Source organism: Tenrec ecaudatus, chromosome 1 (assembly GCF_050624435.1).
Source record: "Tenrec ecaudatus isolate mTenEca1 chromosome 1, mTenEca1.hap1, whole genome shotgun sequence".
Classification (NCBI taxonomy): domain Eukaryota; kingdom Metazoa; phylum Chordata; class Mammalia; order Afrosoricida; family Tenrecidae; genus Tenrec; species Tenrec ecaudatus.
In genome coordinates, this window is record NC_134530.1 from 148,158,779 (window position 1) to 148,174,447 (window position 15,669).

Genomic DNA, 15,669 nt, shown 5'->3' on the forward strand with positions numbered 1-15,669 from the left:
AGCATCTGTATGCACGTGAGTCGTTTCTTGTAGGGGATTGTGAGCCTGAGACTGGATATAGAGTAGTAACATTCCTGAAAGGAGCCTTGGTGGCATAGTGAGTTATGAATTAGGCTGTTCCTGCAAGGCCAGCAGTTTGAAACCATCAGCCAGTCCACGAGAGAAAGCGTGTATAAGGTTTTCTACCCTTGTAAAGAGTCTCTGAAACCCACGGGGACAGTTCTACTCTGTTCTCTAGGGTTACCATGAATCAGAATTGACTCTCTGGGAGTGAATTTGGATTGTTTGTTTGCTTTGAAAGATTCCTGAATAAAAAAAGATTGGATTTTTTTTAATGTGAATATTTTTAATAGCTCTTGAAAAACGCTGCCAGACGTTTTCCAAAAAGATAGCACCAGTTTCCTGTACATTTAAATTTCCTTTAAGTGGAATACCGAATTCCTAGCTGACATTTGTAGCACATTGTGTGTGTTCTCTAGTAGCTCCGTCACTCGGGTGCCTGTCGGTTGTCAGCTCAGCTTCCACGGTCCACGTAGCGGTGCATACTTGTTAAGCGGTTGTTGTACATTTTAAAGATGAAAACATAATCTAATAAAGCCTGAGTATGGTGTGCATGGCTGTGAGTTCCTTTCTGACTTGGCTTACCTCTAAATATGAGCATACTGTATCTCCCCCACTACCCTCTTTCCAGTCATGACTTTTGTGGCACAGTGAAATGTTAGCCAGTGTCATTGTTTGGTAAGGATTCACCTATCCCTTCTGTGAATCAGTCAGTGACATACCCTGATGGTATAGTAGTTATATGTTGGATTGCTAACCTCAGGGTCAGAAGTTCAAAACCACCTGCAGTTCTTTGGGAGGAAGACCGCTTTCTCCCGCTGTAAAGAGTGACAGTCTCAGAAACCCGCAGGGGCAGTTCTGCCCTGTCCTACAGGATTGCTGCGAGTCGGAATCAACTTGCAGGTAAAGAGTGTAGTTTTATTAGCACGTCATAAGACAGTTGAACATCTAACATGCTTGGAAATTTCTCTCTAGTTTAGGTGAAAGCTTCACACATTACAAAGTACTTCCAAATCACTTGGTTTAGTAATGATAAGTATTACTTGGAAAATAAAACAAGTTCTTAATGCCTGCTTTCTATACTGTCAAGCAAAATGTAATAATAGTTATGTGCATGTTTATATATGTATCATACCCAAACATGCAGTGAATTAATATTAGAATGTATCTCAAAATTCTTGTATAGGATTTCCCTGTTTCCCCCAGGAAGGGCGGTAGAAAGCGCTGGACCCTGAAGGCAGGACCCTGGGCTCCATGGAGGTCCAGCCACTGACTTCTGTCTCTGAGCAAGTCACTCGACCCCCTCTACCCCAGGGACTCATTTTCCTCATCTTCCAAGAAGGGAATTGGACTCTAGCTCCATAGTCCCAGTCACCTTGTGAACAGACTGGACAATTATATAGTATTTGTTTGTAAATGGAGTCTTTTAAAGCAAAAAAGTACACAGTGGATTTGACCATGGCTGGACTTTGTTTCCTCAGATGATTTTCTGAAGCCCCAGATCAAGACCCATCCTGAGAACACGATTGCCCTGAGAGGCACAAACGTGACTCTGACCTGCACAGCAGTGAGCAGCAGCGATTCCCTGATGTCCACCATGTGGCGCAAAGACAGTGACATCCTGTATGACGTGGACATTGAGAACTTCGTTCGTTACCAGCAGCAAGCTGGAGAAGCTCTGGAATACACAAGTGTCTTACGTCTTTTCAATGTGAACTTCACAGACGAAGGAAAATATCAGTGTATTGCCACCAATCATTTTGGTTCCAATTATTCCCTGAAAGCCAAACTGACGGTGAACGGTAAGGAGTTATGCTTCCTCCAGAAAACTGGGAAGGGAGGTTCACGGTCTGTTTCTGAACGACACGATCGAGAAAATCAGGCCACAATCGACACGTCGTGGGGAGAGGGGATTTGACTCTGATTCTTAGGGTTGTGACAAGTGCACGGAATGGGTGGGTTCTTTGCATTAACCTAGTGGTTCTCAACTGGTGGGTCGTGACCCCTTTCACAGGGGTCGGCCGATTCCTAACGGTAGCAAAATGACAGTTAAGAAGTAGCAACGAAAATAGGAGGAACTGTATTAAAGGATCGCGGCATTAGGAAGGCTGAGAACCACTGCATTAGCCAGACTGCCCACCAAATTGCCCCTCATCAGTCTCTGAGGGTGAGTCCCGAGGCCGTGGGAGATGGACTACTTTCACTGCTATTTGTACTTAGGAAAAAATTCTCTTCAGAGTCTCCATTTTCTGTCCGAGCCTTAATTCTGTTCTGAAAGTAGGAACTGGATTCTTGGCCCTGTCCACAGGACCTTCCAGTGGCTGGGAGTGTGGAGGACACTGCTGGGCGCAGGGATCGTGACTGCTGTCTCCCTGCGGTCTTCCACCCCGCATGAGACCATGGCCCTGCACCGGCTGGCTCCTCTGTTGGCCAGCAGGCTGCAGAACAGCAGCCCTCGGGCCTCTGAGAAAGGCCGGGCAAGGCAGAGGGCCTTCTGGAAAGACCGCCTGCTCAGATGAGGCGGGGAGAAGGGGGTGGCTGTGTGGCACTGTGCTCCAGCTCCTCTGGGTCCCGAGCAGAGTTGACCTTTGAAGCGGCATTCCCTGTGGCTTCAGAGAGCAGATCTTTTTTCACAGAGTACTGTATTGGTTGGTATTTCACCTGCAAGTCTCCTACCTACATCCTCACGTCCACACATGCACACTCCTTCTCTTGTCACAGAGATGCCTTCTTTCCTGAAGACGCCGATGGATCTCACTATCCGTACCGGGGCCATGGCCAGACTCGAATGTGCTGCAGAAGGACACCCTGCTCCTCAGATTTCCTGGCAGAAAGACGGTGGCACTGACTTCCCTGCCGCTCGAGAAAGGCGCATGCACGTCATGCCCGAGGATGATGTCTTCTTCATTGCGAACGTGAAACTAGAAGACATGGGGGTCTATAGCTGCATGGCACAGAACATAGCCGGCGGCCTCTCTGCCAACGCCTCACTGACCGTGTTAGGTATGCACACTGCGCCACAGGTCCTTGTCCTTTGGGATCCACGCTTCAGCTTCGTGGGCAGAAAAGTCTGCATGTGAGAGTAGGATGTCATGTGGTTAGAAGATTGTGATTCTTACATCTTTGTCAGCTTTCTCAGCTTAGGTTATCAGTGTAGGGAAATGCGAGGGCAGAATTAGAACTTTTTGTCACGTGAACTGAAAATGCAAATCCCTGTATCCGTGTATCCTCTTACCGTGTCCCTCGGGCCGCTTTCTGCCATCGATACATGTGCTGCCTGCTCTGCGTGGAGGCTCAGCCTTGGCTCCTGCTGTGCAGAGAATCTGAGGTGATTTAACTGGTTCCCCCTGTTTCCCTGTTTTTATTTCAACCTGTTATTCTGGTTAGATTTTCTGTTTTCATTCTAGCGTGCTCCTCTTAATCCCATGCTCACACAAAAATGTCTTTTCCCTGAAAATTTCCACCAGCTAGCCAATACTTAACAGAATTCAAATCTAAAGCACATTCTCCATTTCAGGGCTCTGTTTCCCTAGATTGTAGTAGGCCTTTACTTGCTTGTATTGTTTAATTTTATAATCAGAAACATAAGTTTATTATTGAAAAATTTTAAGATATAGAGAAAACTAGTAATAAAGGAGGGCAAGTCATTTAAACACTGTTGAAGAGCTTGACTTAAAAAAATTATTTCTATGTGGATAAAGTATACCTGCTTTTATCCACTTGAAGTGCTCTGAGGGCTGCTCATTAATAGAGCTTCGTAAAACATCATGTGAATGTACTGCAGTTTACTTAATCATTTTCCTGTTAGATTAAGTTTTTTTTCTGTTTATTTTTATAAAGGTTTTTATTACATTAATTGTAATTATAAATGTATTATAAAGTTAATTTAATAATAAGCATCTTTGTGTCTTCATCATTGAATTCTTTGCTTAGGATAGTTTTCCCAAGGTAGAATTAATGAGACAAGAATTAAGCGTTTTGAAGCTTTTGCTTTTTAAAAACCTTAATTTCTAAGCCCCCTAAGTATATGAAAGGGTTCTTATTAGCTTTTGGGGGGAATAAAATTACATCACTTGATAGATGTATATATATTTTTTAACATCTTCCTGTTAGAGACACCCTCGTTTATTAGACCGCTGGAAGACAAGACGGTGACCCGCGGTGAGACTGCCGTGCTACAGTGCATCGCTGGGGGCAGCCCTGCCCCTCGCCTCAACTGGACCAAAGATGATGGGGTCCTGCTCGTGACAGAACGGCACTTCTTTGCTGCAGCCAACCAGCTCCTCATCATCGTAGCTACGGGGCTAGATGATGCTGGGAAGTACACTTGCATTATGTCTAATACCCTTGGCACGGAACGTGGCCACATTTACCTCAATGTCATTACATCCCCCAACTGTGACTCTGCGCAGAGCAGCATTGGGCATGAAGCTGGTGACTGGACGACGATCGGCATTGTCATCATCGTCGTGGTCTGCTGTGTTGTGGGCACCTCTCTGATCTGGGTCATTGTTATTTACCACATGAGAAGGAGAAGTGAAGACTACAGTATCACAAACACAGGTGAGTGGCAACCAGATGCCATTTGTTCCGTCCTTTCGCCACATTAGCAGCATAGAATTTATTATAACATGCAAAATAGAATTTATTATAAAATGCAAGGAGAACTTATTATAAAATGAAGCGCTTTGGTACTTTTCCTGGTATGAGGGAGAATGCCTTGATAAAGCCTCTGATGAATAATTTTGAGAATTTGTAAACCCTTCCAGGAAACCTTGCCCTTCTAAACACATCATAGATTGCTTGAATGCATAAAGCTCACTCCCATGATTACTACCCCACAGGAAAGAGTGGAGCTTCCCTGTCTGAGATCAGTCTTTGACACCCCCACCTTGTAATCCCAGGAGATGAGAGGCCCAGCCAGGTAGATCATGGGAACGTGACTAGGGATACGATTCCAGCCTGTAGGCTTTATTTCTCTTGGCAGTGGTTTTAGAAGGGAAACTGGTAGGAGAATTGGAGTGAGCGTTGCAGGGGAGTGCTGCGAGCTGTCAAGGCCCTTGCTAGACAGCAGGTTCCCGGCCAGCATTATCAAAGGGGACCCTGCTTGCACAACAGCCTCTTGCCTAACTTTTGGGGAGAATTACAAATGTTTCTTTTACAGAGGAGCTTAATCTACCTGCAGACATTCCCAGCTACTTGTCTTCCCAAGGAACACTGTCTGAGCCACAAGAAGGCTACAGCAACTCTGAGGCAGGGAGCCATCAGCAGCTTATGCCTCCGGCCAACGGCTACGCACACAAAGGCACTGACGGTAAGAAGCCTTTGTTACGTGTTGCTATGCTGTCAGCCTATCCTATTGAGCTTGTTTTTCAGTGTCTAGATTCACCCCCCCCCAATTAACTGGAAGTAATATTTGAAGTTAAGATACTCAGTGGGAGCATTGGACTCTGTGCAAAACAGAATGAAAATGAACTGAGGCTTCACGGAGCGGAGAGTCACCTGACACAAAGAAACAAAGTGTCCTTAGCCAAGGGGTTGGAGTATAAAGGGGAGGCTCCCAAGCCATGGTGGCGTTATAGGGAAGGGATGCACCAGACGCTTCTCCATGTCTCAGCCTTTTAGATCTGTGCTGCTGTTGACAGCTAGCCTAAATTTGGAGGGTACTGAGGGTCTAGTGTATCCTGAGCCATCAGTACCCATCCGAGTGGCGGAGAGTGCATCCCTGCTCAATGAGCCTGAGCCCCAGCCCTCTCTCCCTTCCGCAGTGCCCACACTCTCAGGCCGCCAGTGAAGGGCGAAGGGTAGAGGAATTGAAGCGAAGCCTGCCTTCCTTTTTCTCAGCTTTGTGACCGCAGATAACCAACTTGAGATCTGAGGTTTTGTTTCATTTCAAAAATAAGTAAATAATACTTAATAAAGCACTTTACCCAAGATTTTTAAAAATACATTCAATAGATATGTGTATGGTATTTCAAGTACCATACCTGTGAAAGGTTTGTTCCATTTCTTTAGAGATTTTTTAGGTTGGGAAGTTCTAACTTTTAAAAGAAGAATTATGGGAGAATGGGGGAATTGATAGCAATGATCGACGTATTAACCTCCCCCCCCCACCTGCGGTGATGAACAGCAGAAACATGGGTGAAGGGAGATGGCGGATGGTGTAAGATATGAAAATAATAATAATTTATAATTTATCAAGGGTTCATGAGAGTGGGAGGGTGGGGGAGGGAGGAAAAGAGCTGATGCCAAGGGCTCAAGTAGAAAGAAAATGTTTTGAAAAGGGTGATGGCAACATATGTACAAATGTGCTTGATACAGTGGATGTCCGGATTGTTAAAAGAGCTGTAAGAGCCCCCAATAAAATGATTTTTTTAAAATAAAATAAGAATTACAAGTCTCTACAACTTTCAGAGCACATAGAAGTCCGGGGAGATTAACCTGTGCTTCTGGCAAACCCATTTGTCAGGCAGGGCTCTTGTCTGTCAGACCCACTGGGCCTCAGTGACGAGGGCTGCTTTACCTCCTGTCCTGTGGCAGTTATTTGGGCCTTGGTGAAGTGACGTTGTCACAACCCCTTGTTCTCTGCTTTAGTTTGCACAAGCCAGACATGTGGGCTGAGCCTCCTCCTGGTGCCCTTGATTTGAACATGGCCTTGTCCAGACACGCAGAGGTGGTTTAATGCCCTTGCTAAGAGCATGGCCCTGGGAGCCAGTGTCTGGGTCCCCACCCCGGAGCTCTGAGTTTGAGCAAGGTACTTTCCTGCACCGTAGGTGCCCATTTTGAACACGGGGATCATAGTACCTGCCTCAGAGGTGCCGTGGGGATTGGCAGGATTGCAATACCTCGAATGGTCTTGAAACTTCACCAGGCTTATAGAGAACGCGTGTTGGGGGTGGGGGTGATGATAGCTCTGTTGAAGAGACTCCACCACAAAGCTAATTCCTCAAGGGAGCAATGTTGGGGTTCTTTCTCCCCTTGTCATTAGGTGGCACTGGCTCCCGGGTGATCTGCTCAGATTGTTATGACAACGCCAACATCTACTCCAGGACCCGGGAATACTGCCCGTACGCTTATATCGCTGAGGAGGAGGTTCTGGATCAGACATTGTCTGGCCTCGTGGTCCAGATGCCCAAAGAGACCTACTTGGCACATCCTCCGCAAGACACCTCGACCCTGGAGAGCCTGAGAGCACCGGCAGACAGAGAGCGGGCTGCCTTTCCCACCAACCACGAGAGGATAGGCGAGGTGATCCTGCCCTCCACACAGCTGGGCAGTGGTAAGGGGCAGGGCTTCTGGTTCTGGTTCTGCTTGTGCTGTCTTTACCCCATTGGCTTTCTCCGTGATATGGGCAGCTTTCCGATGTGGCAAGAAGCAAGACAAGTATTAAATAGAGCTCTCAAGCCTTCTTAGATAATAGACTTACTAAGGAGTCTTCATGTATAGGGTCAAAACTGCCTTAGAGGAGGGCGGGGAGCCCCAAGGGGGGCAGGAGGCAATGGGATCACAGTCCTGAAACTTCAGAGCCCGCACAAAGAAAGCTTTAAAAGAAGTTTTATGTAGACGTTAGCGATTTTTTTCCCATCTAAATTTAAATAATGAAGGTTTGCAATGTCAGTATAATTTGAGCTTACTGTCAGCTGTCAACTTCTCATTGTCATTGGCCTGAGATGGAAGAGCAGGGCTTAAAGGTGTTGGGTAAAAGGAGCTGACAGAGGGGTTCCAGTTTTTATTTTGTTTTGTTCTTTTTGGTTGTAGCTAAGAAGATGGCTTTTGATCTCATTGTCCTTGTTCAAGAATATTGCACATGTTTCTTTAATAATTGAGACGAAACAAAAGTACATCTTAGAAAGTGAATTTTGAACTTTTGGTCACCACTGATAATTCTTGTGTTTGATTCTCAGAAACATTGCGGCAGCCCTTGTGGACCGAAAGCCAGGAACTAAGCCTTCCTCCTCCTCCTTCTCCTCTCTCCCAGCAGCCAATCCTCGAGTTGCCACCAGGCCTCCGAGATGGGGGCCAGGCCGAGAGTGACCCAGACTGCCCCCCTTCCCCGCTACCCTGCCACAGGTCGCGCGGCCACGCTTTCCGCGCTGGTCGGACCCGGACCGTTCAAGACGGGAGTGAAAGCCTGTGAACGCCGCTCCGCCCCAGACGGCATCTGGGCAGAAACGCAGATCATTTCATTTTGCATTACTACCTCAACGTGCAGAAGAAGCCCCACGGTCGGCATTTGCTTTTCTCTGTGTACCATCACATCTGATCACATCAAGCTGGGCCAGGCTACTGCTTGGGGTTGTACCTGGTGAAGGAAACGGGTGCATCTTACTGAAAAGGTGCATCATTTCCAGAGGAAGAGAGGGGGTAGATGTGCTTCCAGAAAGTTCCAGGGGATGCGTCTCATCGCTGCTTACCGTGCTGGATTGTCTCGCCCGTCACCAGGACCCTGGGGGAGGCATCATTGCCCTGCTTTGTTGTCCAAGGGACAGAAATGGCTGGAGCCCTCAGGAAGCATGCTGGGGTTCTTCAGTGGCTTTAAGCATATGTATAGTAGAGACTGAGGCTTTGATATTCAAGGTCTACGGCAGGGATCCCAGACTTGCCCAGCTGGAATAAGGTCTTGGGATTTTATAGTCTTGGGATTCCGTTTTGTGTGTGTGTGTTGTTTGTTTTGGGTTTTTTTTTTGCCTCTCTCACCCAGGGATCTCATTGTAAATGTATTTGCTTTTATAAATAGTTTTTGTATTCATTGACCATATGTGTTGGCTGCAATGTACATATTTTTGATATGCCAAAAGATCTATCTATATATAATACTCAGTCGTCTTGTTGACAGCAGCATCTCGTGATCGTGGACAGATTTTGTATAAAGTTTCGAAAAGGTACTTGTTAACTGTATGTACAGAAGCAAGGTACCTAGTGATTGCCTGCACACAAACAGTCTTGGTCTGGTGAACCATTTTATCATTTTTCCAGGTTCAGACATCTACTCACTTGCCATCTGTGCAAAAGCCAGCTGGTGCCACCTTGCCAGTGTGATGAGGCTTGCTTGCTCTTTCCAAAGACACGCAGCTCAGGCACAGCCACAGCCACATGCCCACGGAGACAAGAAAGCATTGGAGGCAGTCTTTCTACAAAGTACTTAGTTGGCATGGAAACCAAAGATTGCTTGTTCTATGTGTGTGCTTGATCTTCGTAGCTGTTTTTACCAAGGCCTAACACATGAGGGATGGCAAAAAGTTCATGGAAACATTCTCGATCTTTTTGCTGCATTTTTTCCCACAATTTTCTGAAGTCCTTTCGTTTCTTAAACATCCTCAACAGGAAGGAGTCCTCTGGGGAGAAGGAAGTTGCAGGTGTGGAGACACATACGGTAGGACGTCTGCAGACAAGGGATGATTGGAGCGGCATTGCCCTTTGCATTTCTGATAGGAAAATGCTTCCTCGCAGCACACGATGGGACGAGCTGGAGTTCTTTCTTTGTGCCGGGAGATTGAGTCTGTGCTTTACGCTAGTCAGTCCCTGGAATGAAAGTGTCTGAGTCTCTGTACAGTTCAAGAGTGGCAGACTCACTCTTTCTCGGCGCACTGCCTGAAAGTTTACCTTTCTTTCATGCTGGTTTCCATCCAGCAAGCCTTTCCCACGGGGAGCAGTCCGTCTGTAGCTGTTTCATAGCGCTCTCCTGTGCTATGGGCCAGCCTTCACCATTTTTACTGTGAACTTCTTCAATCGCACTTTCAGATCTTTGTTGCCCTAGGCCTGCAGCCTGTGATCGCTCTTCTTATTTACTGGGTGATAATTTGATTTGTCCTGGACTTTGGACTCGGGGGCCAGGCCGTTCAGGTCCTTTTCTGTTAGCTTAGTAGTGGTGCGATCAAGAGCAAGTCCCTTTGTTTCTCGACACCTTGGTTTTCACTTTTACTAGGCGCTCCAAAGGCCTCCCACGCTGTAATATTCTTGGGATCTCTGGTCCTTCCGGGAACCAAGGAAGATGATGATCCTTCTTGCTCTGACTTGAACCAAATGCTTTGAACCAGCATCAGTCAACATAAAGAACCGCTTTGACTTGGTTGGCAGGTGCCTGTTGCTTTCTGGGGCACACGTCTGTCTGCTGCGTGGAGTGTCCTAGCTGTGTTGGTGCCACTAACAAAGTCTTGAGGTTGGTGCCTGCCTTTCCCTGTCATTACTGCACTCTAGCTGACATTGGGGCAGTTTCCTGAGTGAGACAGGTAGAGGCTGAGCTGAGCTGGCAGAGAGCGTGCCGGCGAGCACGGCTGCCGCACAGGAGGAGGGAGGAGGCCGAGGCGGGACTGTGAAGCAGTGCTCAGAAAGTGGACAGTGGCAGTGCTCCCTCTGCGCCTCCGCAGCACTCCGTCTACTGTCCAGGGCATCAGAGCCCGGCCTTGTTCAAGGGTCACATGGTTCTCCAAATTGTTGAGACGTCCTCCCAGAAATTCCACGTTTCTTCAGTAACTGGTCAGGGCTGAGTGAAAGCGTGACGAGCCTGTGTCAGTGTAACACAGTCGAATCTTAGCGCGAAGTCCTGAAACTTCATTATTGCCTGTGTTTCTGACCACGCAGCGATGGAAACACCACCACCACCCCCACCACCACCCCCGAACAGGGTCAGTGAGTGGCGCGCGGGTATGTTTCCTCATGATAGAACAGCATCTGTTTAATGTCAGCTGAGCAGGGATGCTGACCCTGCGAGACAAACGAAAAGAAAGAACCCTCCCGCTCCCACCCGCTTCCCATGCCATTCCAAATGAGGTCCGTTCATTGCCTTAATTGTTTGTGCCCCTCTTCGCTGAATGCTGCGCATGAAATGGAAGAAGAAATTGCATTTCCGCTGAATTCTGGATTCCTTAGCACAAGGACTACAGCTAAGCCATTGGCTTTCTCTCACTTGGCTGTTAACGTGCTTTTTCCTAGTCTGCAAGCCACCCTCTCAAAGAGGGAGTCACTGAAGATCCCCTTGATGCCCAGCTGCTCCCAGAGTGCCCCTCTGGATGCCTGGCCTGCAGCTTTTCTGTACGCTGCCTTCACATTGCCTTGCCCCTTCCTCACACTCACTGCCATGAGTGGTGTCACCACAGCGAGCCGCTAGGGCAGGAGGGCTGCCCTGTGGGCTTCTGAGTCGATAACCCTCTACAGGGTAGAAAGCCTCGCTCTTCTCCCGAGGAGTAGCTGGTGAGTTTTCACCGCTGACCTTGCGGGCTGCAGCCCAACCCGGAACCACTAGACCAGCAGGGCTGCAAAAGGAGCCGTAGGATGTCAAACCATCTGGACTAGGAGATGGGGCTGGCAAAAAACACCTCCCCAAACCAAGCACAGATCATAGGGTGTTTCTGAGACTAAATCTTCACAGGAGTGGAAAGCCTCATCTTTCTCCCAGAGTGGCCATGTAAATAAGGATTAGATTCATCCTTCTTATAGCCGAGGACACAGTTCTTATCAGTGGGCTTGACATTGCAGGGAGCCTAGTATACACTTTATAATAATCTCAGTCTAAGTTATCATTCTGATGGTTTTGTCTGACAATTGGAATAACCTGCCTTGAACGCTAGTGAGCCTCCCATCATAGGAAAGGTACATGCAGAAGTCTCTAAATAACCGTTGTTACAGCAATGAAGGCATGTCTGCTGGTGTTCTTTCTTGTTTTGGTTTGGTTTTGTGTATATGGACAAAGTGACTTTGAAGGAGGGTGTGTTGGACAGGGTTCTCTAGAGAGACAAACCAGATTGCTAGTAATTATCCCTCCGTCCTTCAGTTAATCCTACTTGTGCTTATCGGCCAGGCTTGCACAATAAACTATCGCAGAGGGTCTCTTTCAACTCTCACCGGAGCTTCTCCCCAAGTAATCTGGCAGTCTGGAAAACTTCCGTGCTTCAGAGTCCTTGATATTCAACGCAGAATAGTTCAAGTTTTTTCTTAACTAAAGATTTCTAGTCACTGGTTGACAAAAGAGGCCTGGTCTCCTGTGTTAGTGGCTAACTATAGGAGACTAGATTTATTCCTTCTGGGGAAATCTGGTAACCAGTTTTTCCAATGCAAGTGACATTGTAAATAAAGCATTTAAAGCCTACAATGTGCTAAAAGCTCCCTTGACTAAATTTTGGATCACTTTTTATTCTTGTTTTTATCAATGGAAAATGCTGGAGTGGACTTGAAATTGTGATGTTCAGTTTTAAATAAACTCAAGTGTATTAGTGAGTGACCTTTTCAACTCCTAATGCCAATGATGTGCTAGAACAGCAGAGGTAAATTTGCTACCATTTTATATTACATCTTCTCTTAATATTTTTGGTATATGTGCCAGAGTTTGTTTATCCATTCCTCCATAGAGAGAGTTTTTGACGATTCCCATCTCCTTGCTATGATAGAGATTGCTGCTATAAACATGGGTGAGGATATATATACTCCTGTTTGGGTCTCAGTTTCTTTAGGGTGCATACCAAGGAGAGAGATGGTGGGATCATAAGGTCTTTTTACTCACATTGGTTTCAGGAAGCATCAGACTGTTTTCCATAGTCGGTGTAAAATTCAGCAATCCCACCCATAATATATGAGCGTGCCAGTTTCTCCACTTCCTCCGACTTTTCCTATTTTCTGTTTTCAGGAATTTCCCTAAGAGTGTTGGTGTGAGGTGGTGTGTCAGCCTTGTTCTAATGTGTGTCTCTCATATAACTCTTGTCTAATTGCAAGCATTTCTTCAGATGCTTATTGGCCGCCAGGATGTCACCTGTAGTAAACTGCCTGTGTATGTCTTGAGCCCATATTCTGATTGGGTTATTTGTGCTTTTGTTATTAAAATGTAGTTTTCTATAGATTTAGAAATTAGCCCTTTATCTGAGGTATCATCACCAGACACCCCACTCCCCCGGTATGTGGGTTCTCTTTTTCTCTCTTGATAAGCCATTAGACGTGGGACGATGGCCGCTGCTGTCGGGTGCTGTCTATGGAGCCGGACTCCTGGTAACCGTACCTACAAGTACACACAAAGCACTGCTGGGTTCTGTGCCGGCTTCACCATTGTTCTTCGGTTTGAGCCCACGGTTGTAGTCACTGTGTTCAACGATGGGACCTCAGCTTGAGAAACAATGCCACGAGGTGAGCCAGGTCCTCAACAGGGCCCCCAGAGGATGAGGGTCCAGAGAGCCTGGTGACTGCCAGTCAGACGAGGATCTTGCAGGGTGAACGTTGCCCATTGGGGCAGGGCATGGCCAGGCGAGCTGTGCTGCTTCCACACGGTGCTTCCTTAGCCCTTTCCGGGTGCCTGCTGCCGGACTCAGTCTGCCTTTCCTACCTCCGTTTCCATATATGTGTTCCCTCGCCAGCCCCTCGGTGCTCTCACCTGGACCAGTTTCCCGGTCCTCTTCCTGGCTTTTGGCACCACCCATGGCTTCTCACGTGCCGTTGCTTCTCCGGGAAGCTATGCTCTTCCTGAGCCCCACCTGACAGTTTTGGATTGCTGTTCTCCTTCTTCAGAGGGTGGGACAGAGCCTCTGAGTGAATGAGACCTGCTATGTCATCTTCACTGGCATTTCTTCTCACTGAGTGAGTGAGGGCAGGGGGCAGGACGGTGTGGCCTGCCACGTCTGTAGTGGTAGGAGTCCTATTTTCGGTCTGCGCCCCAGGCCCAGCCCGTCCTGGGAATCTGGGTAAGTGGAGCAGCTTCAGTGGGCTTCTGTTGCCACCAGAACTCCCAAGTCCTCATCCTCTCGGGGCTGCTGAAGATGTTTCCTTTGAAATCCCCACTTCTGACACCAAGAAAAGTCAGAGCAAGCTGGAGCTGAGAAGCAGGCCCAGGCTCTTAACAAGACCCTGGGAAAGGGCCCCTCCTGGGCCGCACACAGGAGGTTGTGCACGAGGACTGGCGATAGTGGGTCCCTTTCTTATTCTGCTTGTTTGTCTGCTTTTTTAAAAAATTCTTTGATTGGGAGCGCTTACATAACATAACATTCCATAGTTCCAGCACCTCAAGCAGTATTGTACAATCGCTACCACAGTCGGTTTCAAAACATTTGCTCTCTTGACTTATTCTGCTTCTTGATGCAAGTGATGGAGGTAATTGTGAACCAGGTGGACCGTGAACAGTTGAACCTGGAAGTCGCGTTCTTTTTCTTCCACATGGTCTCTCTTGGGTAGCGGCTGCTTTCCTCCTACCGCTACCCCCTTTGCCCTGTCTTTGGCTGCGGTAGAATCGAAACCAACATCCATTAGCCTCAGATTTCATTTGGGGATGACTGCTGCCTAGCTGGTTGTTGAAAACAACAAATCCCGCCTGAAAGGGCAGGCAAGGGTGTGCGTGCTAAGGGGGGAGGGAGAGGGAGAGAGAAGAGAAGGGTATGTTTGGGACATGCTGCCTCAAGGTTTTCTGTTGAGTCTTAGCAGCCTTAATAGTCTCCACCAAGAGAGAGCGGTGGGAGAGCAGTCTGCTTTGTGCCTATGCTCACGTGAGGCGTGAAGAAGGGGTCTTTGACCAACAGTTGAGTGTCTCCAAAGAACCCGTGACTGTCATGGGGTGAAGTGCTCTTGGGATAGCTCCTGGTGCTGTGGCCTTTCGATCTGTAGGGAGACCTCATTCTGCCCTCGGCCTTCCCCTGTTGCCTGTTCTCTTCCTCCTGTCAGAAGGCGTTAGTCTGAGCCTTCCTGGTATGTGATGTACGTAGAGAGATGGATAGGCCAAGCTGTTGTTCAGTGTGACCCTTTCCTAGTACCTATCGATATTTTCTCACCACAAGAATGTATATTTTGTAGAGCATGTGTTTGTCAACTTGTTTTTGTCTACTGTACAATGTCTCCAATAAAGCTGAAATACAAAATACTTTTTCTGGTCTTGTCCAGAGTGGGTGAGTGATGGGTGCGTTTTGAAGTCTGTGGCCCTGTCGGGGGCTGGGGGTGGGCATCCTGGTGCAGGGCCCGGCTGTTCTCTCGTCCCTGTGGGTCGAGAGGGACATGCTGCCTTGTGCCAAGACAGGGACACGGCTCTCTGCTTCCTTCCATGTGGTGGCAGACATGCGCCAAGGACAGAAAGCAGACACGCTCAATGGCTCGTTAGCGCCTGCACAGGGAAGACTGAAGGGAATCTGTTATCTCAGAATCTGGTAAAAAATTTAAACACTGATATATTCATTTATGCTATGACTGCACTCATGGTCCAACCCACGTGGCAAATTCACAGTTAAACTAAAAAAGCAGTATTTAGAATAGTCTATTTTTTCCCAATACTAGTACATAAATTTCTATGTCATTAGATTAGTCTTCCCCCCTCCCCAGTAATACTAAATAAGTTTCTATGTAATAGAAGTCTAAGACCAATGTGCTTATCATTTATGCATTTTTACAAAATCTACATTTTAAACAATACTTGAGCATTATGGCATGAAAAGTATAAATAGCAATGTGTGGAGTTTATTCAAAGTTGGCAAGTTTAGAGTTTTAAAACATTTCCCAATGAAGCTGAGCAGAGTCCACCCCCTAGACCACTGTCCTACAAAGTACCCCCTAACAAGCCTGACAATCGCCTCAATCCACCCATGACTCTGAAGCTTTTGAATTTAACAGCACGATTCTAGTTCTCAAAATGGAAAAATGGTCATATATGGA

General features: G+C 47.2%; 1 protein-coding gene across 4 annotated transcripts in view; it reads left to right on the forward strand.

Annotated features, from left to right (window-relative positions):
* LRIG2 (leucine rich repeats and immunoglobulin like domains 2) overlaps positions 1 to 14,871 on the forward strand; it is a 46,936-nt gene extending 32,065 nt beyond the window's left edge. Inside the window, exons 13-18 of one of the 4 annotated variants that reach the window (XM_075559515.1) lie at positions 1,542 to 1,862; positions 2,782 to 3,063; positions 4,174 to 4,623; positions 5,225 to 5,374; positions 7,049 to 7,339; positions 7,965 to 14,871. In XM_075559515.1, the coding sequence (XP_075415630.1) occupies positions 1,542 to 1,862; positions 2,782 to 3,063; positions 4,174 to 4,623; positions 5,225 to 5,374; positions 7,049 to 7,339; positions 7,965 to 8,197 (1,727 nt within the window). In that variant the 3' untranslated portion in view covers positions 8,198 to 14,871. The remainder of the gene's footprint in view (positions 1 to 1,541; positions 1,863 to 2,781; positions 3,064 to 4,173; positions 4,624 to 5,224; positions 5,375 to 7,048; positions 7,340 to 7,964) is intronic. The other 3 variants (XM_075559524.1, XM_075559518.1, XM_075559525.1) reach the window with 3 other exon arrangements.
* Positions 14,872 to 15,669: the final 798 nt, after the last annotated feature.